Genomic DNA, 27,962 nt, shown 5'->3' on the forward strand with positions numbered 1-27,962 from the left:
GTAATTCAAAACATAATACTGAGGTAAGTCCATAAGCAGAATTTATTCTCCGCATTAACAATGCATAGGAGTCTAATATATTCAAGGTTCTTTTGTGTTTTTTTTTACTGAAGTCCCCTTGCTCAGTCAAATTGGATGAAAGAACAAAATGAGGGCATTACAGTAACTTGGGAACCAGATTCTGTTTAAGCCTAATATGCTGTGAGCTCCCAAGATCTCTCGTGTGTCCTCCACAGAAGAGAAGGAAAGGGGCTTGAATGCACTGAAATCTTCACTAAGATCAGCAGATATACACAAATCCTATTGCATCTCTGCAGATCTCTATTACCATTATAAGTCAATACAAGAAGCAGCTAGTAGTCATCAGAGACTTCTATCCATTTCTTTCATTTCTCTCCTGAAGTCTAGGGCTATTTTTTCCCTCAGGGCAATGAGACTAGCCTTAACATGCTTTTAAAAGGTAAGTAAATAGTATAATCACTGTTTCCCAGCTGGTGAAACAAGGACAGAGGTAACTGCATACAAGTCATTTGGTCTATGTGAGAAAAGAAAACTAAAAGTGTGTCTCCCAGCTCTCCTCAGTGGGCTGTACAATCTCTGTAAAAATCCCTTGTGTGTTGTAACCTACTTCTTCCAAGAAGGCTGGATTTTTTAAAAAAGTTTTTATTCAGTGGCATAAAATGAAGGTCAGAACAGCAGATGTATGACCTTAAAGCAGCATCCTATAATCCGCTGAAAATAAATAAAGCTGTTATTTCTCAAGTGTACCTGGAAGCTGTGCCTAGTGCTGTGATCCACGCCTGGAAAATCCCAGCAAGGAATGAAAAGGGGCTTTTCCTCGTTATCACAAAGTAAAGCAGAGGCAGGAAGATTCCTCCATGGATGACAAGGCCCACAATCACAGTTACCATGTACATGCCAAGTTGTCTAGCAACTACTTCAAGGTCCTTGATTGCAATGATTTTTCCACAGATGAGACAAGCAATGCCCAAAGGGGAATACCTGGGGAAAGAGAACAAACATAGACAGAGCTGATCTTTGCAGCATGAAGTTGTAAAATGTGTCCTTAACAGAATACAGGCCAGAGAAAGACTAGGGGCTTCTCAGGCTCAACACTGAGATGCAGATCATGATGTGACAGAAATTCAGTGGCTTGCTTTCACACCTCTTCTGAAAACACTGGCCATCTCCAGCAAATTCCATATCTAATTCATTTCATTCCATTCTACTGAATGGAATATGCATTTCCCAAAAAGTGTTTGATCCTGGAATGACATCCTTTGAGGATATGATAACATTACACAGGCTTGTACAGGAATGTAGTAGTTGTTTTTAATATTTAACTTTCACAACTCATTTTTCATCTAGTTTCAGGAAGCTGTATTATTTGTTTCAGCTAAATGGCGTGCTCCTGAGAGCCTCTGCTAACTACTGGAGTTGCCACGTGCCCACAGCTCTGTGCAGGGATATCACAAGCCAAACAGAATGCAATTCTGAAATACAGTTGTCTTTATAAAGACACACACACATGAAAAAATGCTGCTTCTAGCCACAGCAATTCTTTAACAATTCTAGACAGAAGTGAACAAGTAGAACTCCCAAAACCAATCTCTTTGTCAAGAAAATAGGAATAAAAAGCACATCAGTAAAAAGAAACAAATATTTGCAGTCAATTTCTTGAAACTTGAATGGCTTCCTGCCATTGCAACACTGACTACAATGGAAAGTTCATAATTTAAATAAGGTATTATGTCTTGGGTGTACCAACTGGTGCTAAGTGAAATAAGAGTAAATTCTAGTCCTTGGAGTGTTATTAGACTATAGTCGCTGCCTCTCTCCATGCACAGTCAAGATCAGCAAGTTGCAGTAACTACTAAAAGTAGGAGGGCTTTGTGAATAAAAACAACTTTTTATGTGGCAAGATCCCCTAAAAGAAAAGCAGAAGCATAACAGGAAGAAAAAGTTATCTCTTCAAGTTGCTTCGTTCAGCTCATTTCTACATCACTGTTCCTGTCTACGTCTCTTGCTTAAGTTTTCCTTTCAAACACTGATGATGTTGAATACTCATGCTTCAGGCACCCTTCTCCCTTTTTGACAAACTTTGTCCATCTAAAGCCTCAGGGAAGAGGCATACTGCAGTCCTGTGACTCAGGAACTAATTTCCAGAGACACATATGAATCACGGGTAGCAATGAGCTATAGGTATAGGTGATGTAGGTGATACATACCAATGATATAGGTGTCACTCCACAAGTAATGCCTCCTATTTACTTCCATCGAAACTACAACAGCTACGTAGAGCTCAATAGCACTGTTTGATAGAGCAAATTCTCAGCTATGAAATGCTATTTTTCAGCATAGTCACCAGCATTGTCTCTGCATTTTTGCCAGCAATGAACAAGAGCCTGAATGCAACACATAAAAATCTGCACCAGAGGAGGGGACCCACAGTTTCACAGCTGCTGTGATAGCGTGATGGTGTTATTGCTGAGAAAATGTTGCCCACACAGTTCATCCTTCATCAGATTGAATAGATGAAAGTCAGAAGGCACCAAATCTGGACAACTTGGTGTGTAGTAGGACAGCCAAGATCACAAGGCCAATGTGCTCCACGGTCTTCAAACTGGTATGGGGCCTGGTGTTATTGTATTGCAAGAGAAAGGTTGTCTTCATCTGTGGCTTGACTCTAGAAGATCAAGCCTTCATCCTAGTCAGAATTGTGATGTTGTAGTCAGAGTTGATGGTTTGTCCGGGTTCCAGGAAATCCAGAAGGATCACTCCTTCCCTATCCCAAAAAACGATGCACCTCATTTTACCTGCTGAGGGCTGTGTTTTGAACATTTTCTTTTATAAGGGAATTCACACATCACCACTCTATGGACTGCCATTGTGACTCTGGTTCGTAGTGGTGACATCATGTACATCTCATCACTGGTAAATGATACAATCCAGAAAACTGTCACCTTCAGCATCTTACTGTTTCAATAGGTTCTGGCAAACTTGCATACAGTATACTTTCTGTTCCTTTCTGAGCATTCATGAGATTCATTTGGCACAAACTGTGATATTTCAGTGTTGCCACCATCATTTCCAATGAATTGAAGCTAATATTCAGCTCCACACATATTTCCCTGATTGTAATCCACCAATTTGCTTAATGCGCATTCCCATATCAGTCACCATTTTGCCAGACTGTCCCTCTGCTGTCGTCTGTCACACAGCAACAAAGTTTAATAGAATATTTATGGGAAGGTTCAACCTCTCCTGCCATACCACCAACACCTGCCACTTATGTCACGGTCTGTTATAAAATAGCTGGTATTAGTTTCAGATCAGCCCTTGTATACATATTATATTGGGAGAAGGTTATTTCTTCTTTTGGAAGACTGTGGAGATACCAAATGTAGTAGTACAGTGCTGTAGTGGAAATGCCAAGTCAGGATCTGAAGCAGTGATTGAGCACCTGGTGGGAAGGCAGGGCCCAGGTGCATGCAATGCAATGCACCTGAGTGACCGGAAGGGGTGGAGTCAGGATCCACCCCTTTCCAGACCTCATTTAAGGGTTGGCAGTGGAGGTAAGAGTATTTTGCTAGAGCTTCCTGCTTTTTTGAGGCCTTCTAAGGTAAGTAGTTCTTTTCCTTCATTTCTGTATCTGTGGCTGCTGTATTTGGGCTCATTCTCATTTGTTGTAGCTGTAGACTTTGACACCCTGCTGTTATTGTGGTACCTTCCATCCCATTATATTGTTACAGATGCCAAAAGTAGCGATGCACTTTTGTGTTCTGAAAAACTGGTTTTGTGTGATATGTCCAGGTTTGGCGCTGTATGCCAACAGTTCTGGGGGAATCCCTCAGAATAATCACCAAAAAAAAGAAAGAGCCAGTACCCTTCCAGAAATATAAACAAGAGCTTAGTCTTCACAGAGTAAGTCATTTGCTTGTAGGCAAGCCAAGCCCCGTTATTACAAATGGGTGTACTTCAAAAATAAGACAGGCATCTTCTACTGCTGTGGTGTTTCAAAACTCAAATTCTGCTGAAATTATGGGGGAGGAACTATGCATCACTGAAGACCACTGGAATTTTATTTGATGGTGAAGTATTTTTATTACAGAAGACAGCAAATGAAGTCTGTCTTTAGGCTTCTTTGTAATTACACCTTATACATAATACTCTGGGATTACTCTGATTGCTCTGTAACCTCCCAGGAAGACATGGAGGTTCTTAACATAGGGTATTCTTGTATGCTTAGTGTCCTCCTATATAATGAGTGTCAATAATAAATGTGGCATTTGAAGGTCTTTGCTGGTACCTTCATGTCTTGGATTTTACTAAACAAAGGACAAAGCTTGCCAATTTCAGAAATACTTCAAAATCATTCCTGAGTAATGTTCAGCATACAGAAATAATGCTGTTCTGGTTCTGACATAACTGGTAAGTCTTTAAAAACCAAATTATTTCATTACACTGTTTACTAACAAGCTATCTTTACTATATGCTGTAATAGGGTTTTGAGAGAAATTTATTTACCTATTTTGTTCCAGAAGTTAGGACTTTGAACTTACCACATAATCATAGTTACTAACTTCATTACGATCTCATTCAGGATATTGAAGAAATCCACCATCATCTTGGCTTGTTCTCCCATTTTCCCCATAGCAATGCCAAAAGCAATAAAGAATCCTATTAAACCTATTGAGGAAAAAGTTTTAAAAGCAAGTAAAAAACATAGGTTTTAGCAAGATCTCGCACCTAGTCGGTGTCTTCGTGCTACCTGCTAATCCACTTTTCAGAGTGACTATAGTGTGCTGTACATTTCTTAGGTCTTTTCAACATGAACTCACCCTCAACTTTTATGATTCTATTCTACAGAATATCCTTTAGTACTTTACCACACTCTAACTTCACAGGTCAACTAATTTTTTTTTTAATTGACTTGATCACCACAATATTTCCAGTGCAATGCAATTGTTAGAAACCTCATGGCCCCCAGCAAATAGGAGAGGCAACACAGCACCACACCATGACTGTTTTTTGTTGCTGAAATAGTCACTAGAGACCAACAGCATATTTAGCAAGGCTTTAAAAAAAAAAAAAGCCCTTGGCAGATTCAACCTGCAGACCAGTCAGTCTTGTAATACTAGTAGCAACCCGAGAACGTACCTTTTGCAGATCAGGAGTAGCCTAGTTAAGAAGGTGGGGGTGGGAGGAGAAAGTTTGTATTGTACTTCAAGCTTAACCATTACATTCACATTAAACAGATTGCTGCTGATGGTTTCAGTGAGAGTACATATCTAATCATTGATTCAATACAAGTAGAAATGGGCTCCCTAAATTTAGATGACTAAGGTGAGAAAGCATGGAGCGTTAAACTATCCGTGCACCTGTCATGTGTTTCTTTGAAGCTGTCTCTCTAAAGCTAACCCTCACTTTTGAGCAATTTTCAGTGTCCTGAGAGAGATTATTAGCTGATACTGATAGGTGGTTAGAAAGTCAAGGCATCACTTGAGGGTAAATTTTCAATCATGACATGAACTCAGTATTTAACAAATGTGTGAACTCATGGGAAATTCCTAAAGAGAAACCAATAAGGATTTTTAAAAAAATTCTGAAGGATGGATTTCAGCTGCTGCTATGCTGGGAAAAGACATTCTGTCTCATATCTTCTCACTGGGTTTAGTAATAAACCTTTTGTGGTGTTTAAGTATCCATTCTCTTGCATAGAAGGTCACTGTCTAGCACCAACTTATTTTTGCTGAGTCACTTAGAGCACTGATGTGCATGTATGTGTGCTGCAGAGCATGGAGAAATAATGAAAAGTTTTTTAGTCAAAGACCAAGTAACTTCCTGGAATTCAGACTGCACATCAGAAAATGTTTGTAGGTGGTTTCATTTTGTCAATTCCAGGCTAGCTGCTGCTTTATTCAGAGAAGTCAAGTTGGCTAACATTTGCAGGAATTTGCCTGGTTTGCACAGTTTATGCAACCTGGATGGCAATTCCTCAGTGTTTTCACTTCATATATATGAAAAAATGGAGAACAAATGATTGCAACATTTGAGAGTCATCAGTCAAAACACCACAGTAAATATCCCACCTAAACTATAGTTTTAACAGCATTCATTTCCTTCCTGTATGAATTTTACTCAGCCTTCTAGCTATTTTATCTCTGATGGGATCAGCACAGCACAAATTTCACACTAAGTGTACTTCATCTCTTGCATCAGAAATGCAATTTCATTTTAGCACAAAGTAAGATCTAGGAGCAAAAAAAAATGCAGGTGATGGTAACAGCATGACCAATGGGCTGCTGTCTCACATGGTGCAAAATTCCAATCTGCTCCTTTGCAAGAAAGCAGCTCTTCTGTCTAGTGATGCAGAGGAATAGGGACCGCAGTGGCAAGCTCACTACAGTAGCTCCAGCTCTTCTTAAGCAGGCTGTTTCCCAAAGAGGAAAAAACTGACCTCAGGTCAGTTTACTGGTATCATGCCCCTGCCTAAGTAAAGCTGCCTCTGCCAGCCAATTCACCAACACATGGTGGTGGTTTGCAGGCATAGCAATCCTTGGCTTAGTAGGAATTGCTCATCAGCAGTAAGGAGTCTGTAAGGGGCCATCTGCCACTAAAAAGTGAAAGCCTAGTGGTGGGATAAAGCAGTGGTTTAAGTACTGCCACATGCTGTCTCACTGTGAGGGCAGTACCTATAAACACAGGTGTGGACCTTCACCCTGTGAACATGCTGCTGCGGAGCACATGAGTCTTTAAGCATGGTTGTGCTGATGAGCACTACAAATTGAGGGCTAATTTGAGACCAGTTTCACCCACATTCACAAAGAAAGTGAAGAAGGATCACTTCTTTCTGAGCTGATAAAACTGAGTCTAAGCACAGAGGAGAAAGTAAGAGTGGTGTGGCAGCTCTTTGTTCCTTCATGCCTTTGCCTCAGCTTGAACAGGTGCTTCAGGAAAGAGTGGGAGATAGGCAAAACCTTTGTACCACCCCCATATGCTGGCTTGTACAGACAAGATGGCATGATGGCAGTTGTTCATAATGTGCAGCTGGTAAAGGTCAGCAGCCAAGATGAAAGAGAGAGGGAGTTGTGACTCAGAGATGTGTCAAGCCTCTCTGGGATTTTTCTTGGGTGGTGCGGTGCACACCCCACCTCTCACTTCAGGCTGTGCTTCAAGCCAAAATCTAGTTCAGCTTGCCCAAGAAACCTAATAGAAACAACTGAGTTCAAATTCATCAGAGAGTGGGTAAAGCACAGCCTCTTGAAGCCCTCCTCCATACTGTTTTGCCAATATGCATTACTATTAGTCTAGATGGGCTACCTCTGTGATGAAAGGATATTCTGGATGCCTCCTACATAGTTCCCCACTGTACTCCAAATAATTCCCGTAAAGCTGCCATTCCAGAATAATTCACTTGATTCTGTGATATCGTTGTAGTTCTACCAAGACTGTTTGGTTTTCATCTCAGAGAACAAGGGAAGCCGGGAGGTAAGATGATGACTATTTGTTGAGATTGAATTTGCACTGAGGAGCAGATCAGACAACACTGACTACCCAGTCACAGCTAGAAGCTGCATCATGCATATGATGTAGATATTTGACAGGCAAGCTTTCCTACCCAGGACGTTCATGCCATCCTTAAATTCGAGTCCTTTCTTAATGACTAGCTGGGCTTCTGGTGGTGCTTCACGCACTGTCTCATTCATCAGAGCAAAAGCAGAGTCAGTAACATTAGGTGGCTCTTCAATGGGTGGTGGCACCAGCACTTTCTTGGTGACAGTTTGGATCTGAAGGCAATAAAAAGAGAGGATGAGAATGGAGACAGACTGGATTTATTCCATATGAGAGATCAGGAAATAATAAAAACTTTTCACTTGAAACTCCGGAGAACTATATTTTTAAAGGATTAGGCACACATTCCACAACCTCTTACCCCTTCTTCCAAAAATAAGTTTGTTTTTCAATAGTTTCAAATGACACGCAGTCCTGGGAATCTTCACTGTGACTCTGGTGTGAAAGCATGGCAAATATTCCTTCCTTCTTGCTAGTGTGTAATGTTTTACAGATAGCTAGCCTCTTTGTCCAGATGGTTCACAAATGGTGCTTCACAGATTGTATTTTACCCATAGATGTAAATTATTTAGCACTGAAAGTTGGGTATCTCTAAAATCAGTCACAGCACCAACTCTACAGTAAGGCTTGTTATTTAGGATGGACTGCCCAGCTCAAGTTATTGTAGTGTGATGCTTAACTTTACTCAAAAATTCATGATATTTCCAACTCAGTGATTGAGGTTATTTAAAATGAAATGCACACGGTCCCAGAGCTCTCTAATTAAAACATTCTAATAAACACATAATGAAGGATTTAAACCACCAGATAACTACTAAATCAAATCTGACTACCTTTAAAATAAGAAGGCATCAGTAGCTAAATGACTGTGGACCTCTCCTGGCACATGAAAGGAAGGGTCAGGAGAAAGATAGGAAAGAATGGTGAGGAAAGAACGGGCTCAAGTTTATGGCTAGGCAAAGAAAATGGGGTATGAGGGTGGAAAAAAGAAAAATCAGTGAAAGGACTGCCTTTTCCCTAGATAACACCTTGAGCCTTTCATGGCTCTGAGACAGATGTTTCATGACTGTTTTGCCACTTTTCCCACCGCTCCCTATTTTCTGTGCTCTTAGAAATATGTTTGAGCAAGGCATTAGAGCCACGCATTAGTCTTTCAAGAACATTTGCATCTTCTTTCTGCTGAGATGGCACATTGTAGTACTACAGATGATGATCCAGATACATCACATACCATTTTAACATACCTTACATCTCTCCTTACCAAACTTGCTGTCTACATTAGAGAGGGGGTTGCAGACAGAAAACCTGCACAGCTCCTGTTTGAGAAACTCTTCAGTTGTCCTGAAACCATCAATTTCTGCCTGTTTTCAATTTTTTTTCAAGTGTTCAAATTTATCTGAGAAACGTTATCAATGCTATATATATTTTTTTGTAAAGTAGATGAAATGTAAGAGTGAAGTCACAGAAATTAAACTTAAAACATCAAAGCACTCAAATTCCACAACAGTTGATTAAGATAGAGGTCCTCAGCCTTCCACTGCATGTGGTCATAGTACTTACAACCTCATGACTAACACGCAGTTTAGATTCCAACAACAATATCTGAAGCCTAAAAGCTACTTGAATGTTGCAGTCATTTAAACATGATCGCCCTTTTCTCTGTCGTGGCTTAACTTAAACCTCTTCTGGAATAGCAGTTTTTATTATAAATTATGAATTTCTTTTCTTGACCAAAAAAAAAAAAATAATCAACAGCTACAGAAATTCCATGATGGTTCAGAGTTCAGCTGCCAGATGAGCTATATCAAAATTGCAATTTAATCTCTTAATTGTTTGTAGAACTCCCATTGGGATCACTGCTGCACAATATCACTGTTGTGTATGCTTCAAAAACAACCTTTGCAAGAATTTTGTGAATATTCTTCCTCCTGAGGCAACCTGGAAACTTTAAGTGAAACTTTGCTTGTGTAGAAACTCTGCATAAATGTCTGCATTGAAAGGAATTATTTTTTCCTCCTAACTCCTTTACTGGGTAGTTAAGGACTAAAGGAAGACAAGTTCAGTGTGGAAAGGATTGTGACTGACTTTGCAAATGAGAAGTAGCTTTGTGACAGAGGATTGCATTGGCAATTAATTTGGAATCTGATAAGAGGAAACTTAGGAAGGCTATAAGATCAAAAGGGAGTGTCCTTCATGTGCCACTGAAATTACCAGGACTGTTGTCTATTGATTGCTATAGGCTTTGAAATGGGTCTGCATTGGTAGGCTTAAGAAACAAATGATGGAATTGGTCATCTGGAAGTAATGAAGTGAATTAAACCTTAATATTACGCACACTGAAATAGCAGTATTAAGCTTTTAAGAAAACTATTTTACATGGGTAGCTTAATTTTTTTTTCTCCCATATTTTTTCCCTTTTGCCAAGGTATTCAGCCACTTTCAGCAGATGAGAAATTTAGTTCTCTCTTCTATAGTTTAAACAAGGGAAAGAAAGAAAAAAACACAAGTACCCTGTACTCCCCACACTCCATTTTGCAAAAACACATTTCACATTACATGTGGTGTTTGGCCAACCACAGTTTGACCACATGACTGACATTCCCATGATGATCTGGAAATATTGAGAATGTTCTCTCATTAAACCCCCAAGGACTATGTGTTTTTATGTGGAAGACTGTGGAAGAAGTGAAGAAATTCATGTCCTTTTGGCATCTTAGGTTGCCTTCTGTTCTTTCACCCCCACGGCCTCTTCTGTCTTCCCCCCCCTTTCTCTTCAGCCATAATCACAGCTCGTGCCATTTCACATAGGAGCTTTTAAGGGCATATTTGGCAACACAGCTTATTTCATTTTTAAAAAAAAAGTCTGCATTACTGCCAAACAGCTTAGCTTTAGGAAAAAGGAGCTCACATATAAGAAATTTGTTTGAGAAAGGCAGGCTTGCTGAGCTCTTATTTCCTTCATGCTTCCAAGTGAAGCCATTTTTATTAAATATTGGCAAAAAGCTTTTTTGACAAAATTTATGTACAAAGCAAGCAACACAGGGTCTAACATCCAACTTTCCCAGCGTGCCTCAAACCTGGCCTGATGTACCCACCTGTGAGTGGACCAGCCACCTGAGTGTATTATCCTCACATAGGACTATAATCTCTTGATATTATGGGAATTATGGGAAGTTGGGTTTCAGAGTACGTTCCCATGGCAACCAGCCTGAATGAAGATCATTCAGCCGTTATACGCTGGGCACTATAAAGCCATCAACTTTGTAGCTAATGACTAAGACCAAATTCAGTGGGTGTGAAAGACTCTGTAAGTCATCAAGTCACTCAGCACCAAGCCATCATTCATGCCCTTATATATTGTACAAAAAGTAAGGAAAAGTTTTTAAGATTACCTGGTAACAAACTAAAAATAATGTTAAAAATATCTATTAAATAATAATTACTAAACAAAACAACTACAAATAATGTTCTTTCATTTACCTGCTCAAGTCCTAGGACCTGTATTTCTCTTTGCATCGCTGTTTCTGTCATTCTTTGTCTGAATAGCATCACTACCTCTGTAGACAAACTTGGTCAATAAAAGAAGTTGTAAAAGATATTCTAAAGGAGTAGGATTTACCTGCTGAAAACATGCTTGGACTAGATTTTCAGGGAACAGGTTTCGGATCAGATCCAAGAAAGCATCCAGACTAGATACTTCATCATTCTTCTTCCCTTGACCAAGCTGTTTCTTGAGTTTTGGATTTCCTGGATGGATAGCTAAAACCAGAATCACACCCAGCACGGCAGCAATAATAGTGGTGGACATGTAGTAGACCATGGCTCTCGTTCCCAATCGGCCACTTGCTTTAGCATCTAAACCAGACAGTCCTGCATGTGTTTTATTTTTAAGAAACAAACAAACAGAGATTCAATATCCAATTCAATAAGCATCATAGGAAATGCTGTATAATTTGTAAATGTTAATGTCTGCCTACTTTTTCTCTTTGTGAAATTCTCGCTGAAACTTCTCCCTCCAAATCTTATGTGAACAATGCCTGCTGTTGCTACTTTAAAGAGAATAGTTTGAGATTCCATTTGACTGTGCAGGAGACGTCAAAAAATAAAAAGTTCATACCAACTCTTGCTTACACTGCTGCATATTGTTCACGTTCTGGATGACAGCACAGATTTAAGGCAAGGCATTCTGCTGTCATGACACCTTAATTCACATAGTTCAATCTGAGAATTAGGTGAAAAAACACATTAAGAAAATTCTTATCTTCAGGAAGGTGGTATGTCAGCATATTTTTGAAGACAAATTCACTGGAGCATCTATCAAAGTCAGTAAATTAAATTAACTCCAAATACACACTACAACTGCAAAATCCCTGACAGGATCACACACACACAAAGCAAACCAGGTGATTTCTGTAGCAAGCACCTTAAAGTATTTATGGCTAATAGATCTTACCTGTGATTAAACTGGAGATAATTAAAGGGAGGATCAACATTTTTAGCATCCTCATAAGTATATCTCCTGGGAAGGCTATTAACATGATGATGTCAGGGTCAATAGGCGTTGCTAGACGAAGAAGACCCCCACATAATGCACCCAGGATGACACCTGAAAGGAAAGTAAAAGAGAGTAAGTAGAAAAGAAAAATATACATGAATTGATCCACGTTCATTGATTATCAGAAAAGCCTAGAAGAAAAATAGCTATGGAAGGTGGTTGTTTTTTGCTAGAGAGACTGATTCTGGAAGGCATAATCCACTGATTGATACCAGCTGTAACATGCTTACCATATATCTCAACTAAAGAGAAACAGTCCTCAGTTTGCACCTAATATGTTATTCTGCTTCTGCATTGTATTTTCCCCACAATATTATTGAGGTTTAATAATACTGTATAGTCCTTGTAACACTATGGGAGAGTTACATGCAGGCGAACCTAAGGCACTGAGATGTAGTGATGCACACAGGGTCATTCAATGGGTTGGGACTCTTCTCAGCATGGCATCTACTCTTAGTATAAGAATGACACTGCATGAAAGCAAAACAGCATAAGTAGCTATTTTACAGCCTAAGAAAAGCCCTACAGGAAAGCTAAGATAGTCATGAGAGGAAAACAGATTCAAGGGTGACCTGGGGCTTTTTGGAGGGGAACATCAGTCATTTACTAGTAACGTGGTCATCTCTGATTTTATCAGCACACTACTAAGCAAACTAGGGAATTAAGCTAATAAAAGACCTAGTCAATTCCAGCTTCCCTCCAAATCCTGATTGATCTTTCAGGCAGCCAGACACCACTTTTCTACTCAAAACAGAAATTACTCCTACAGAGCTGTTATTCATCCTTTAAAGTGTCTGTAATGTAACACATGAAGAAAACTTGATTGAAGAAAAATCTGATTCTTAGTACTAATTTACTGCTACCTCCCTTTGATGGACTGCATCCTTCTGTTCTCATGGTATTAACACACTCTAATAGTCATTACCACAAAGAATTTCTTCATCACAAGTGTACTGTGAGAACACCTAAAATCCTCTCTTGGAGCTGAGATTTAAAGCCCTGTCTAAATGAAAAAAGAACACATTTACTTCCAAATCAGGGTCTTCATAAATGGATATTCTATGTCTACATCCAGCATGCTTTTGTCTTTTTTTATCCCAGGCTCAATTGTAACAAAATTTGACATCAGAGCTTAAGTTGTGATTTGCAGCAACTATACTCTTTGTAGTATCAGTTTGATATGATGCAGAATATACATTTACTTAAAACTTTTGTGGAATTGCATCAGCCACCTTCTAAAGATGATTCAGTGCAAACACTCTGTCTAAACACTTCAGCAGTATGTGTTTTGCAGGCTTAAAAATACGACTATGAAATCTGTAGCTCACAACCAGCTGCTGTTAGTCTTTCAAACAATAACAAAATAGAGTATGTCTGTGAATTTGCTGCGTTACGCTGTTAGGCTTTCATTGAAAATGAGCCAGGCAAAGAGCCAGGGGGCCACAATAAAATGTCAGACTGTTCCATATTTGGAAGCTGCTAAAACCAGAGGTAACGTTCAGGATGAGATCACTGAGCGCTGGCTTACAGCTACAGAGCGGTGGAAAAACCTTAACAGCAGTGTGAGCTGAGAGATAAAAAGATGAGAAAAAGTAAATTTTGAAAGTTTTTCTCCTTTTTCAAGTAACGGAGAGAAAATCTGCATTGCATTTGGTTTCACTGAATGACATTGATCTGACCCACCTTGGGACTTCAGTTACATTCCATTCTAAACCAGAGATGACAGGTAGCTCAGCTGTGTGGACTCATTCCATGTTGTGTTAATAACACCTTGCACACCTGAATTAGAGGGGCAATGCCTAAAGGTGTCCTACTTACTGTCTGACTGTTCAGCTAGAACAGCAGATGAGCATAGAAAGGGGCTGTGGTCTTACACCAACAAATACAGATCCTCAAAGCACCCGGACAGGCAGATATAGCTTACCAAATACAGTAAGAGTCAGGAGCAGATTCCTGCGGAGCGACTTGAAGAACTGCACACATATGTTCCCAGATCTGTGCTCCACTGGACTCAAATGACTTTCATGCATCCGCACTTCTACTTGCTTCGGCATATTGTTGGCGCTAGAATAAAAACGAAAATCAAGTAAAAGTTAGAGCACGTGATGCCAAAAGGAAGAGGAAAGCCTGAATTATTTCCATCACATGTAACTAGGGAATCTGATGCATATTCCATTCCTTCCCACATTTCATAAACACCGTATCTTTACTGCTCTAAGGAGAGAGGTGTCTGAAATGTTACCATCTGATGTATCTCTTCTAAAGGTATAGCCAGTAAGGTACTTTTTGGAGTTCTCTCTACAAACACTGTGAATTCACAGGACACCCTAACTGTTTCATGCGTTAACTGTCATGACCTAGGGAATCTGATTTCCCCGGAGATCACAGCTGTCCACTGAAACAGGAAAGATGGCTGACAAGCAGTTTATGTTACCAGAAAAATGCAGTTAATACCTTGTTTAATTCCAATCCAGAAAAAAAATAAAGAGTTTAAAAATGAGGATTTGATAAAACAATCCATTCCGGGATATTTTGCGTAGGATTCCCAAAACTTTTCAACATTAATATTTTCTAGTAATATAAACAAAATGCAGAAGTCAAAAGAATCTTTTTCAACCAAGTTTTAATGAGATTTGATCAACAGCTACTGAAAAAAAAAACAGAACATTACACATTCCTCATGAAAGCCTTTGGTTTCATTGAATTTGTAATGTTTAAAGGAAAACATACATGTATATATGTACGTATATGTGTGTATATATATATATACATACATTATATATATATATATATTTGAGTGATACACATGAGTGCAGGCCTTTGAAAAAGATGCTTCAAACTTTTTCAGTGCCTGATAAATCATTAGCAATAGATTCATTTTTTATATACAAAACCTTTAAATATACTTCGAGGGAAAAAAAAAAAAAACAAACCCACTAAAAATACTGCTGCAAATAAAACACTTTCCACAAACCTTATAGCCATCTTTTTAAATATGAGAAATATCAGAAGAACAGCTAAAATGCAATTTTTATTATCAAGGAAAAAAGAAAAAGATTGTGAGACCTGGTCTTACGCTAGCTTAGGGCAAGACTTCAGGGAAAAAGAAAAAAAAAGAAAACAAATCTGCATCAACAGTATTAGACTGAGGTTACAGACCTAAAAAAATTGTGATAAACAAAACTTGGATGCTCTATTACTTTTTAAATCAAGATATACTGTCCCACTATGGGTTGTCTGGAGCATATCACTGTGACTGCCACAGAGACAGCAAGCTAAAGCATCACCAGAGAGACAAAGCAATGCTTTATTATACATAGCACAGTTCACTGTCTTCATAAAGTTTCTTGATAGAGAGTTACAAAAATAGTTCTGTGATGTTCCCACTGAAAGTAAAATGGCATTTATTTCCAGTGCACCTATTGGGTAAAATAGCAGTGCCAGTTAAAAATATATCAGGCGATATGTTTTTTTAAGAGACATGGGAGACTTCTAATTGTTGTGATTTAGATTTTGTACCTTTTACATTTTTTAATCGTAAAATGTGCTTTTGATGGTGGAATAGCAAATTAGAATATTTGTGCATGCTCTGACAGTTCAAATGAGTGGCATAACTTCTTGAAAATCTGCAAACACAACTATCAGATATAAATAAGAATTAGAGAACAACGTACAGTTATTTGAAGTGCTGTAAGAATGAAATAGCATCTGTAGTGATCATGCACACGGGTCACGGAGACATGAAATCACACGTGGAAGCATGCCACAGAATTAAGGAGACTGGGATCTAAACTTTGCAACTAAGGACTACTTCCAGTCTCACTTGTATGTTGGATATAAGTGCAGCACTTATTTGGGCCTATATTCACCAAGGGCTGATTTTATACTCATCCGAAATTTTGAAATATGGGCAGTTGAAAGCAATTCAAAAGAAAATATTAGAAGATCTTCAAGTAGCAAATTATTGGCAGAACTAGGGTGGGTCAGTAAGTGCTGCCTACTGCCACTCAGGCCACGTGTCTTTCCAGACTAGGTTTAGTCTGGTTTCCCATTTCCCACACCTATGGCTTCACAGTGTCAGTAGAAAAGCTACCTCACAAATACTTGCTGCAGGCTACTCTAAACACCATTTTCCTAATTGACAGACAACAGAAGAAACCATTCCCTGCCCCTGTTGCCCATAAAACCCTCCCATGCAGAAGCAATCCTGTACCCAAGGCTTATTTCTGTTCCCACTTGTGTCTCAGTGACATTCGCTGTCACTGTATTTGCTGGCACTTGTACTCCTTGCCCTTGGAGGCTATCAGCATCCAAACAAAGGCTCACAAGGTGTGGGGATGGTGGGCCTGCTCCTGCAGCTGCCACTCAGGATTACATCCCAGGTGCACTGAATCCAGCCCTGCTTGAGGTTCTCAGATAACCCAGAGCTTCTATGTTACAGCAAACTCTTGTATCCAAGCTTCACTGAGAAGAGAAGAAAGTGATGGCACAAGGCTCTTTAAAGGCATTTCTGTTTTTCCAGGGACTTCGTACTGCCAACCATGTGTTTTTCTCTGAAGTGCAAAAAATGAGTTTTGCACTCTCCAGCTCTTCAAGATTGCAAGGAAACCTCCAGCAAGGACAGATATTCTGACTGGTATGTAATTGCTGTGTTTTTATTTTGCTTTCAAAGAAAAGGACCTAACACACACACACACAAAAGTTAATTGTGCAGACATGTTACAAAAAGTGTTGACAAGTGGATATAATTGCATATAAAGTGGGACCACACGAACAATTATCTAAGCATCTGCACTGTTAGCACTGCTCTTAGCACTGAGATTTCTATCACCAGACCAGAGACAAGGCTCTGGAGGCTGTAGGGTATGGGGGGGTTGGGTAAGGAAGACACTAAAAAAATAAAATCTGCTGTGAATGGTAAGAGAAGCGTCAAGTAGCAAGGACTAAATCAATGTTTCGCTCCAGAAATTTTCTATCCAGTTACCAGGTGATGAAAATCTGCTTGACTTCTGAATCATGGAAGTAGACTTGGGTCTTAGGAACTGAGCCTGAGGTTGAATTCAGTGAATTAGCTCTGTGTTAGTGGAACCTCTGTATATAGGTATCATGAGACAGCACAAGAGACATTTCAGCAGATGTGATCTCTCAAACATGCTGATGATCACCTTTGCTGAATAAGCTGCTGTTCCACTGCATGGAGCTTCCATGGGTATTCAAACTAGCCAAGCATTCTGAATGCTCATTTGAAACACAACAGACCAAAACTTCTTTTAGTCTAATGTCACTGAAGCTAGAACACTGTAATACAAATAAACTCTGCTTGTTATTTTCATATGTCCTAACGACAAGCAGCCAAACAGCTAAGCTGTGGAATAGACACACAGAGAACCGTAAGAACCGAGGCCTTCAAATTAAAGATATTGTTTTCTGCCAACTCCAGGCACCGGAAAACACTGATGGGACTTGTAAAAACATAAAGCAAATACTGGAAAATGCATAGCCATGTGAAACAGCTCATACCACAAGTTAGATGCATAGAGTGGCTTTCAAACACCAAGGATGACCTTCTGCCTAACCCAGCCCACCAGTGCTTCTGAGGCAGCACTTATTCCTAGAAGATAAACTTTTCTGAGCCCAAAGAAATGATTTTTATTCACCTTATGAGTACAGAGATGTCCCAAAGTGAACACAATCTGTACTTTTGCCTGCTCTGCCAAGGCAATACATGCGCCCATTAATAGAAACAAGCAACAGAACTCAACTGCAATTTTATCACCTTTTGAGGAAGGAAGCAATCTCTTTCCTGAGTAAGCATGAGGTTAGCCATTTGTTCTTTCCAGTGTCCCTCATCCCCACAGTCTGCACAAGAACAAAATCTGTCCAAAAGCACTTGATTTCAGATTACCTGAACGTTTGCAGTTAATTTTGCCTGTTATAGTGCTCATGTATTTCTCTGCAATTTTTAAGCTGCTGTTTGTTTCGCTTTCTGGTTATTACGCGTAATTGTGTAAAAATGTAGGAAAACAACTCATTAAAACTTCAGTGCCTCTGGGGTTTTCAGTCCTACTTCCTTCAAACATTTTTTTTAGGCTTTATTTTACCTCCCTCTGTGAAAGTCTGCTGCTATATTTCATTTTTACTCCTGTCTTTCTCACGTTCCCATTGAAGGCTCTATATATAAGGGTATGAAAAGATTATTTGCTTTTTGCACTTTGCTACAAAATATAAACTCATTTCCTCACAAAAGTTAGGCGTTAAGAATTCAAGTGTTTGTTAATGTGTCAAAGTGTCAATTGAAGTGACAATACCCTTTGAATTCCAATCACTCATTGGAACGCAGACCCAGTTTGACATCAACCTAAAGCAGAGACCACAAGGAAAGAATAATTTGTGATTTAAATGAAAAATGTAGACAAAGATCGTAATGAGGCTAGCAAAAACAGATGCTGAGGACGGGGCAAATTAGCAGAGACGGTGTTTAGTCTGCATGTACTCCAGCTGTGCCAATTAATCAAGCAGGTAATTTTCAGTATAAGAGTCTGTTTTGGTTAATTTGAATTTTTTGCTTTTTGGTTTTGGGGGATGGTGAGCTGCTTAGATCAGAGGCTCTTGTTAGTATAATAAATGGCTATTTTAGAGCAAGACAATCAAATCAGGGTAATCAATTGTTTGAGACTTGTCAAGATAACTTGTGGGGGTATATTAAGCTTTACACAGCAGAGTAACTCAGGTTTCTAGCAATACTTTTAGTAACAGGAACAGCACTCTTTTCCTGGAATGTCAGGAATAAAGCACTGGTTTACCTTCTGTGGCAATTACTTCAATATGGGCAGCTACAGTTATTCTTGAGAAAACAGCTCTGGATGTAGCAGCCATGATTTAGGTTCTAGGAACACGTCTTGAGCTGCATGTTTGCTGTCAAACCAAGCATGGCTCTATTCTAAGTGATGAGTAAGCAGCAGACGTAAATGTTAGCACTTGCTCAATTGTTCCTGGAAGAAATGGCCTTTTCAAAAAGGTAAAAAAGTTTGCTTGACCTCAAAATAAAAAACTCAATTATCTAATGTTGAGACAGGTGTTACAAATGTTGTCACCAAAAAGTCATGACAAAAATGATATTGTTTGATATATAGTAACTTTGATGAGTACTCACCCTCTGAGCTCATTCTGTCACCCAGTGGAATTGCATGGAAGTAAGCAAGAGCTTAGTCTACCCTAAATGAAATTTGTTAGCAGTAATGTTTGGTGTGTACGGTTGTATCTCTTCTTTGGAATACAGGAGAATTAGTATAACTCCATTGATTCTGGGGCATGTGCTTTTGACTGACAGATCTGTTCCACCTCAGTCATCACCTGACCCTGCAGGAAAGAGTCCGCCAAGGCTGTTAGATGAACAATCAGTGACTAGAAAAACTTATGGATAATATCACTAAGGCAAAAGATTTCATTCGTTGAATGCCAGAAGTCTAGATTATCTGCCTTAACACTTGTGTAGCATGGACTGAGTACCAGCCTCCTTCTAGTGTCATGGTAAGCTCTCATGCAAAAGCACCCAACTACTAAAGGAATGCTTCGTCTGTGTTAACAAAGGGTTTATTTTAAGCCCCTCACTAAGCTCTTCTATTCAATTTTAACTGTGTTATGTAGGGTTTTCCTTGCTATTTGCAGGACAGTAATGAATTCTGATTTGACCATGAAGTCTGATTTGACCTAGGGACTGATATAAGCAACACCCTGCAGCATGACTTGCTTTTTGCAGTAGGAGAAGGAGTTTTCTCCCTGAATCCTTTTACAACTATGTTTTTTCTGCCAACTTAGCATTTAGTATACATTCTCCAAGTTTAACATAATCAGATCTAAATAGCTGACTAGAGGCATCCTCACAGAACCTGCAGGGAAGAGTGGCCTAAGCGAACACTACTGCTCTCCAAATTAGTTTGCAGTAACATGCATCACTGTCTTCTGACGTTTTAAAATATTGTTCTTTGAGGTCATTTAGGAAAAAAAAAAAAATCTTCACTGCCTATCTGAATTTGCAAACTTTGAATTCAGGTTCATTTTGTTTGCATTTTTAAAACCCTATTGGAGGTAGCATAACGTTTCTGATGACTTAATGTGCTACCTTCAAAAATTCAACGATTTCTTCAGCTTTTGAATGTGGCTCAGGAAGCTTAATTGTATGATGGGGAGAGTGTAGTTCAGGGGCTGTTGCAAAGCAGAAGGAAAGAAAATTAAGTATGAGTTGATAATTTAAAAAAAAAAAATCACACAGTCCTTTTTTACCTGTTTTATGCACGTCTTTCCAGAAATACCATTGAGGAGCTGAGATTTTTTTTTTCTTTTGTTTAATGTTTGATTGACTAATGTATGCACATAGCGCTTTGTGACATATTATGGAAAAGTAAATGAGCCTTTATGGAGAGGCTGTGAATGAAGGTTCATTTCTCATGGAACCCTGCACCATCAACCACATGAAATCAGCAGATCATACTGAATCATGCTGGTTTTGTTAGAATGAAGATGATTGTGTTTTACACCTAGTAATGTGAGTGAAGACTTAGAAACACAAAGGCAAGTGAAATCCTGATTTTTGTTTTACCTTTGGGAGTTCCAGGTAGCTGGGGGAGAAAGAAATTGAGATGACACCTATGTGTTTTTTGTTGTGACAGGGGCAAGGAGCCACATCAGCTGAGGCACTACAAGCAGCCATTTCTTCTTGGGGTGTCTCAAACCCATTCATATGAAAACCTGGTTTTAACACCTCATTGAGAGTGGCTGAGTGTGTACACTGTTAGCAAATTAATTAATTTTATAATTTAGTGGCATGACAGAAGCTGACAGAAAGAGGTTAAGTTCCAGTTCCCAAGAAAATGAGAAATGTGCTTTTCCAGACCTCAGGATTCAGAGAGCTTCCACAGTCCTGGGCAGGGAACATCTGCAGAGCTTTACTAAAGCAAAAGTGAATTGATGGGAAATCCCTTCGTTGCAGAACTACCAGAAAGATCCCCAAGTACCGACTGCATCTGCATGCGATGACCACTCTACAAAGTGGAGCAAATGAGGGAAGGCTTCATGCTCTTTTTGTGAGTATGTCAAGAGTGAAATAATATGCCCTTAACAGAGATTAGCTGTAGGATTTAAGAGACAGAGTTTGTAATATATTTCACATTTTAGGAGACGAAGTTTCTGTGATTCTTCCTATTTGCTAGGTCCTCTGATTCACATCAAGTGAAGATGTGGCTATGAGCTCTCTTTCTGACAAGTCTTTAAATTTGGTGCTGACATGTTTATGTGAAGCTTTGGCACTATCCATTTACTATTTCTGCTTTTCTGATTCTGAATCTCAGGCCTAATCAACCTAAGAAAATAAAATCCTACTACGACACAGTAAAGATAGAGTAAACTTCAAAGTTTTGCACCTTAAAGGGACTATCAGTTCTCTGTGGAAGGAGAGCTGCTGGGCTTGTTTCTTGTCTGGAGTAAACAAGGTGCATTTCCATCCACAGGGATCATAGTCTATCTATCACCCAGGCTAAAGTGGGAAAAAAAAAAGGAATTTTAAAACACACAATGCAGTAACCATTGTAGATATGATAGTTTATTACTGTAATGATGCACGTGTGGAGTGTTCTTTTAAATGCCAAATTTCTGATAGGGCTTTACAGCAGCGTAACAACCTGGGAACACTGCCTTGCATGCTTCATTACTTCAGAATTATGTTCTGAGACTGAGATGAAGAGTAATAGAATTAAAGATGAATCATATTATTATTATGGCAAAGGATATAATAATGTGCATTGTGTAAAAATTATCTACTTACATGCTCAGAAACTCAGAGACAAGTAAAATCATGACCTTGCATTTGCTTCTACCTGGGGAGTGCCAGGTAACACAAAGAAAAAGGCTATGAAATGACTGGGGATTAACATAGTGCTCAAGAACACCGAGAAAGATTATTAAATCAGTTAGATTGGGCAAGGATCAGAAAGGTAGCAGCTCCTAGGCATGCTAGCTGGGACAACATGGAGTGAAGTGTTGGGGTTTTTTATAGGTATAATCCAGTGTTTGCAGAAACGCAGAACTGAACAAGGAGCTCCAACTGAGACAGTATGAATTAATTTTGTCGTGATGACAGGAAGCTAAATGCAAGCTCCGAGTTCTTCCTGTGAATTTATTTCTTGAGTGATGGCTCTTGAAACACTTTTTCCTCAGGTTTCCTCAAGTTCTCACAGGTTTGTCAGTAAAGGAACTGTGCCAGTGATTTTGGACCACATCACTACACAGAGCAAGTACTTAGTGGGCAGATAAACTTCCATGGCTGAATGAGTGCATCACAACTCTACCACTAAATATGCTTATACTACATCTGAACACAATTACTAGCATTCCTTTAGATGCTATTAGGGATCTATTATAAAGATCCCATCTTCATTGCTTATTTTCTTTTTTTGTATCAAATGTATATATTAACTAGTTACTAACAAAAACCAAGGAAAATTATTGCTTTTGGTATCTGCTTTGAAAGTTCCCTGTACCTTTGACAGCAGCAAGGAAGTACCAGAGAGAGAGAGAGAGAGAGAGAGAGTCTAGAAGCTATATAAAGTATTCCAAGAACTGAAAAGTGCTAAGTTTTACTATACACATTTAATGAGGAGGAAAAAAATGGAAAAATCAAGTTGGAAAAATAAAAATAAAAGCTCCTCTCTGACTTCCAGTGGCTGAAGTCTGAGAGAGCTGACCTTCCACATTTTCAGCATTTTCCTCTGAATGCTGCAGAAGACATAAATAGATTCAAGATTGACTAGACTTCAGATAAACTTAATAAAAAGAAGCCAACACAAAAAAATGCATTCTCTTCCATGAGATGTTTGTCAGTGGGCCAGCACATAGCATTGAATCCAAGCACTAATTCTGTTCTAAAACATTTCTCTGCACTTCCTGTGTGGGAAATCTCTCTTCCAGAAAGTACTGTGGATAGAGTCAGAAACTGTTTGCACAAAGAGCAACTACTAAGGAGACTGCAGGAAAACAGTTGAATGTCTATGCAGAAAATGTCAGGGCTTGGATTAGTATATGGAAATTCAGAAAGTCCCAGTTTGCTCCTAACAGATGTTAATTCTGCTGCTGCTACAGATAATGGTGTTTCTTTGCTGTTCTCCAAGAGTTCTTAAAGGAAATTCTAAACAGCCATAAGCTAATTTACCATTGCAATCTCTGAGTGGTGAAAACTGCTACTTCAGTGTGCAAGTCTTTTAGTATAAGATAATATCTGTTCGCTGGCACAATATATTTATTCATTTCACAAACAGAATGTTTATGTTGTCTTGTTTTTAACAAAAGATGTTTTTTTTCTCTCAGCATATGGCACATCCTAGCTTAAAACGCATCCTGTTCAAGAAACTTCGAGTCATTCTTCTCCGTTACTCATTTTGTAATTATTTTTCCAGAGTTCCTAGTTTTCTTTAGTGCCAGTACACTTTTATTATAGCCAGATATTCAGATTGCTTTAATCACAGCTATTGCTTTGGCAGAATTACTTTGGCCAAAGTCTGCTCGTGTTTTTTTACTGAGAACAGTCTCAAGAAAAAAATGACTTGGGCTGTGCCCTGAAAAAGCAAAGAAACTTAGTTTTGAAGACACACTAACTTCCTGTAGTATGTTTAAGAGATTACAGAAATCAAGTGTAGCATAAGAGAATCTCTCGTGACAAATTATTTTAGCTCCTCAAGCTCAGCATGAGCTGTCTTATCCTTTCTGACAGCTGTTGCTTGGAGCAGTATTTATGATCGCACAGTGCAAGCTTTGATGAGTGCGTGCCATCTGCTGGAACTTTAGAGGTCTTTTACAGAGTAAATCCTGAAATACAGCAATAATTTTGACCCAGTGTAAAGCATCATCTTTATTGCCCCGTGCCTTTATAATTAAATTGGGATTTGGAGCCTCCTTTTCAAACTGTACCTTCAAAACAAATCAGAGAGGAAACACATTGCAAAAGTAGTTTTGGAAAAGTGGGGAAGTTTCCTCTTCACATAGACTAGGAATTTGATTCAAATATCTGTATGAAATGGAGTGGGCATTCAAATAAAGAGATTGTTCAGGTGATCTGTTTATACTGTCTCTCCTCATCAGCATGTCTGCTAGGATACTGTGAGCTGTGCCCAGAAAAATGCAGTGTTTAAGATGGAAGCTCATGACTACAAAATAGCTTTCAGAAAGAAGCGTGTATTTAGGATTGCAGACCTAAAGATGGATGATCATGGATGGTAGGGTTGTTTTCTCTTTTATGTTATATATGTGATGCCCTTAGGGCATGTGGCTCTCTGACAAAGAATCCAGTTCAGGAGCAGTGCGCAAGACTTAACTGCCTTTGTCTCTCCAAAGTTTGCATATGCTCATTTTGCAGATGTAAAAGAGTTGAGAGAATTTCAGCACTGGCAACAAAAAGGTTATTTTTGGCATTCCCTGAGTCTGTGTCTTGACAAGACATTTTCTTGAACGTTTTATTTTTGCTGTTTATTTGGTATTGTCTTCTGGACTGTAGTACAGCACTGTGGATAGCCTCAGCTGAACTATTCCAGCTGAGCCCAGCAAGCCTTCGTGGGGAAATGCCTCTTTTTGGGACGGTGAGGCACAGCCACTACGGGTGTGTTGAAGACAGGTCTGTACATGTGCTGAAGTTCTGAGGCTCAACAGCAAGATGCAACAGCCAGCTTTCCACAAGAACACAGCTACTGTCACTGCGTGAGGGCAGAGCAGCTTCGGTGAAAACAAGGGTGGATTTCCTCATCTTAGCTGACTTCTGTAACCAAAACTCGAATTTTTTTTAAAGCTCTTAGGGGAAATCTAGAAAGGTTTACCAAATTATTCTGTAGTCCTCACCTTAGTGGTTTTTAATATGAAGCAGGTCAAATTTGAGGGCCCAGAGTTTCAGGTCCATGACAGTGCTGAGCCCTGCGTGCCCAGGCCATGGCAGCAAGATGAGCATGTAGCCCAGCAATTTCCGAAGTATCATCTTGGAAGTCATCAGTCTGTGGGCTGGAGATTTGAAATGCCATCTCCACATAAGCTATCAGATTCCTTCAGTACAAAGTTAGGAAAAGAAAGTCCAAGCACACGTTGTGAGTGTTTTTTCCTTTCTTCCTTATCAGACAGTATTTCTTAAAGAGACCAAGCCTGAGATGGTACTGGTAACCAAAGCAGAGCATGTCATACAGAATGATCTTAACCTTCAGCCACATTTATTATGGTGATATGTTTACCATAGCAAATTCCAAAGCATATAATATCCAACAAAATGACAACGTATTGCAGGGCAGTGTAGTTTAAGGAATAAAATGTCAAAGCAAAACCCTAAGGCTTTTATTCTGTTTTTGCTGAGTGTTTACCAAAAATGGACTTATGGAAAATCCCATTTACTTTCAGGAGAAGTTAAAGCCAAGGAATAAAAACTGCCCACACCACTAACCATCTAAGCAATGGATGTCCTTAAGTGAGTTTGAAAAGGACCGATAAGACCGTGTGAAGCATTAAAGCCCTCGGTGTAATGCCCAGCCTGTTCCTGGACCAGTGTCAGCGTGAATGCACAAAATTTGAGGCTCACCAACAGTACACGTCACACCCAAACACCATTTTCTGCCCTCTTAATCTAACCATAGTGATCTCCTGGGACACGGCTATGTGTTAACTCAGCAGCTCTTACACAAGTCCCTACAGTGAAGCATATGTTTATGTGGGCTATTGAACTGAGTGCTAACCAACAAACCACGGAAAAATATGACCCTACAATTTACTAGGCTATTTCTTCTAACAAAAGGCTTACAACAGAATTGCAAGCTAAAAGCAACCACTGTCTAAGTAACAACCATGAGAAACACACATTTTTGACTGTACACATTTCATTTTATTTTAAATGACTAAATATTAGACTTCCATATACTCAGAGACTTTGAAACCAGTGCTACTTTAAATGATCCCAACATTTTTTTCATTATATGCAAACCACCTAGGCAGTTCTGACTTTTAGGACTATGGAGGCTTTTATTTATACATTGCTTTTATTTATAGCATTTCTACACTGTTGCTTTAGAAATGTAGTTGTGGAGGGACCTTCCACTAATAGCTCACTGCTGCAGCAGTGCTGTTAGTGGAGCTCCAGCTTGGCATGCAGCTTTTGAGCTTGGACACCCAAACCTAAGCTCAGGCTGCTAGGACCTCATGCAATGGTGTCCTGAGAGTGAGAGCCAGCAGCACTTTCTTCATTTGCATTTACAGCTTACTGCTCATCAACAAAGACTGTATTGTTAAAAGCTGTGAAGTGGGGAAACAGGCATGGTGGACACACTGAAAATACAATGGATTAGGAAATGTTGTGGCTGTGCCCAGATTGTAGGGCAAGATAACGCTCAGGGGAGGCAAATTTGCAAATAGATTCAGATCAACTTCATGTGCTGCAGCTCCGATGCTGAGTTCTGTAGTACTTTACAGCATGTGTGCTTTGCTTTCAAAGAAATGAAGAAATCCACATTAAATGTCCACACGGGACTTGATTGAGCTCTGTGTCACCACAAACAACACAGCACAGGTGAGTTTAACTGCTTATCATCAGCTAAATACAAACTTAAACAAGGAAATCTGACATTTCTGCTTAGCAAAACTAACTGAGGAAGCATTCTGTTCAAATGCACTTTACAATTCTCCTGCCCTTTCCACGTATCACAGAATCACAGAATGGCCAGGGTTGGAAAAAACCTCAAGGATCATGAATCTCCAACCTCCCTGCCACATGCAGGGCCACCAACCTCGCCAGTTAATACTGGGCTAGGCTGCCCAGGGCCCCATCCAACCTGGCCTTGAACACCTCCAGGGACAGGGCATCCACAACCTCTCTGGGCAGCCTGTTCCAGCACCTCACCACTCTCTCTGTAAAGAACTTATGTACTTCTGTAAAGAACTCTGTATCCTGGAGTACCAATGAGTCAATTTAATCTCTGATACTTTTCTGACTGATTAACAGTTATCACCAGTCAAAGGGCAAAATTTGCACCACTGAAATACTTGAAAAACAAAGGAATGAAAAATTTGTGATTATGCGTCTGTGCATCTTTCCTCAGGAATCAAGAAATCACTTGAATTTGCCTTTTGTATCTTTTGTATCTTTCTCTTCTCACACTAACTTCTCTACTTTCTCATTACTTAAAACTATGGGTCTTCATTGCTGTATTTATCATAACACAATTCAATAAGTCTATCTTTTCTAGCGTCATTCTTGAGATACTGAACTCACCTTCTTCTGCTCTTCTATTGCTGTCAGCATAGTCTAAATGTCACCACATTTCCCAGCCAGAGGACACAAGGTCATTACCAGAGCAATTCTCTCCTGTGATCATATGCCTTTCAGTCATTCTGCTGAGCACATGACAACGGTCACAGCGTGACTCCATCCTTAGGGACATTTACAGGAGTTCTCCAGCCAACATCATACACAATGAGCAAGTAGAAAGCAGTAGATTCATCAGAATCATAGAGTTTGCTTCGAAGTAATTACCAAAATCACCATCCTTCCTAAGGATGGCAGTCAGCTTGAATTTTGGATCAGACAAATATAAATTTGGGAATGCTGAGAACTTCCTCTATTTTTGTTGGGTTGTGGACTGTAATTGTTAGGTGATTATTAAATCATTTTATAATACAACTCACTTTATTTCAAGCTTAGATTTATTGTAATTCTGCCTTCTACTGTATTTAAACTCTCAAGCAACTGGAGCTTAAAATGTCTAATGAAAAAACTGATATTTTCAGCTGTGCAGGAGGAAACAATTCTTGCTTGTAAAGT

General features: G+C 39.3%; 1 protein-coding gene and 1 long non-coding RNA gene across 5 annotated transcripts in view; one reads left to right on the forward strand and one right to left on the reverse strand.

The window, feature by feature from the left end:
• Positions 1–27,962, reverse strand: part of SLC1A2 (solute carrier family 1 member 2) — an 84,653-nt gene that overhangs the window by 21,423 nt on the left and 35,268 nt on the right. For all 3 annotated transcript variants that reach the window (XM_048947756.1, XM_048947758.1, XM_048947757.1), the window contains 6 exons: positions 14,055–14,194; positions 12,029–12,181; positions 11,195–11,445; positions 7,622–7,790; positions 4,563–4,689; positions 769–1,002 (listed from right to left, as the gene is read on the reverse strand). In XM_048947756.1, coding sequence (XP_048803713.1) covers positions 769–1,002; positions 4,563–4,689; positions 7,622–7,790; positions 11,195–11,445; positions 12,029–12,181; positions 14,055–14,194 — 1,074 coding nt within the window. The remainder of the gene's footprint in view (positions 1–768; positions 1,003–4,562; positions 4,690–7,621; positions 7,791–11,194; positions 11,446–12,028; positions 12,182–14,054; positions 14,195–27,962) is intronic.
• LOC125694480 (uncharacterized) lies at positions 1,010–27,029 on the forward strand. 2 transcript variants are annotated; one of them, XR_007377579.1, is made up of 5 exons: positions 1,010–3,622; positions 16,653–16,766; positions 19,461–19,660; positions 21,120–21,213; positions 25,553–27,029. It is a non-coding gene; the product is annotated as an uncharacterized LOC125694480 (long non-coding RNA). The 2 variants fall into 2 exon arrangements; XR_007377578.1 differs by lacking the exon at positions 1,010–3,622 and having other exon boundaries at positions 16,523–16,766.

This window comes from Lagopus muta, chromosome 6 (assembly GCF_023343835.1).
Source record: "Lagopus muta isolate bLagMut1 chromosome 6, bLagMut1 primary, whole genome shotgun sequence".
NCBI lineage: Eukaryota > Metazoa > Chordata > Aves > Galliformes > Phasianidae > Lagopus > Lagopus muta.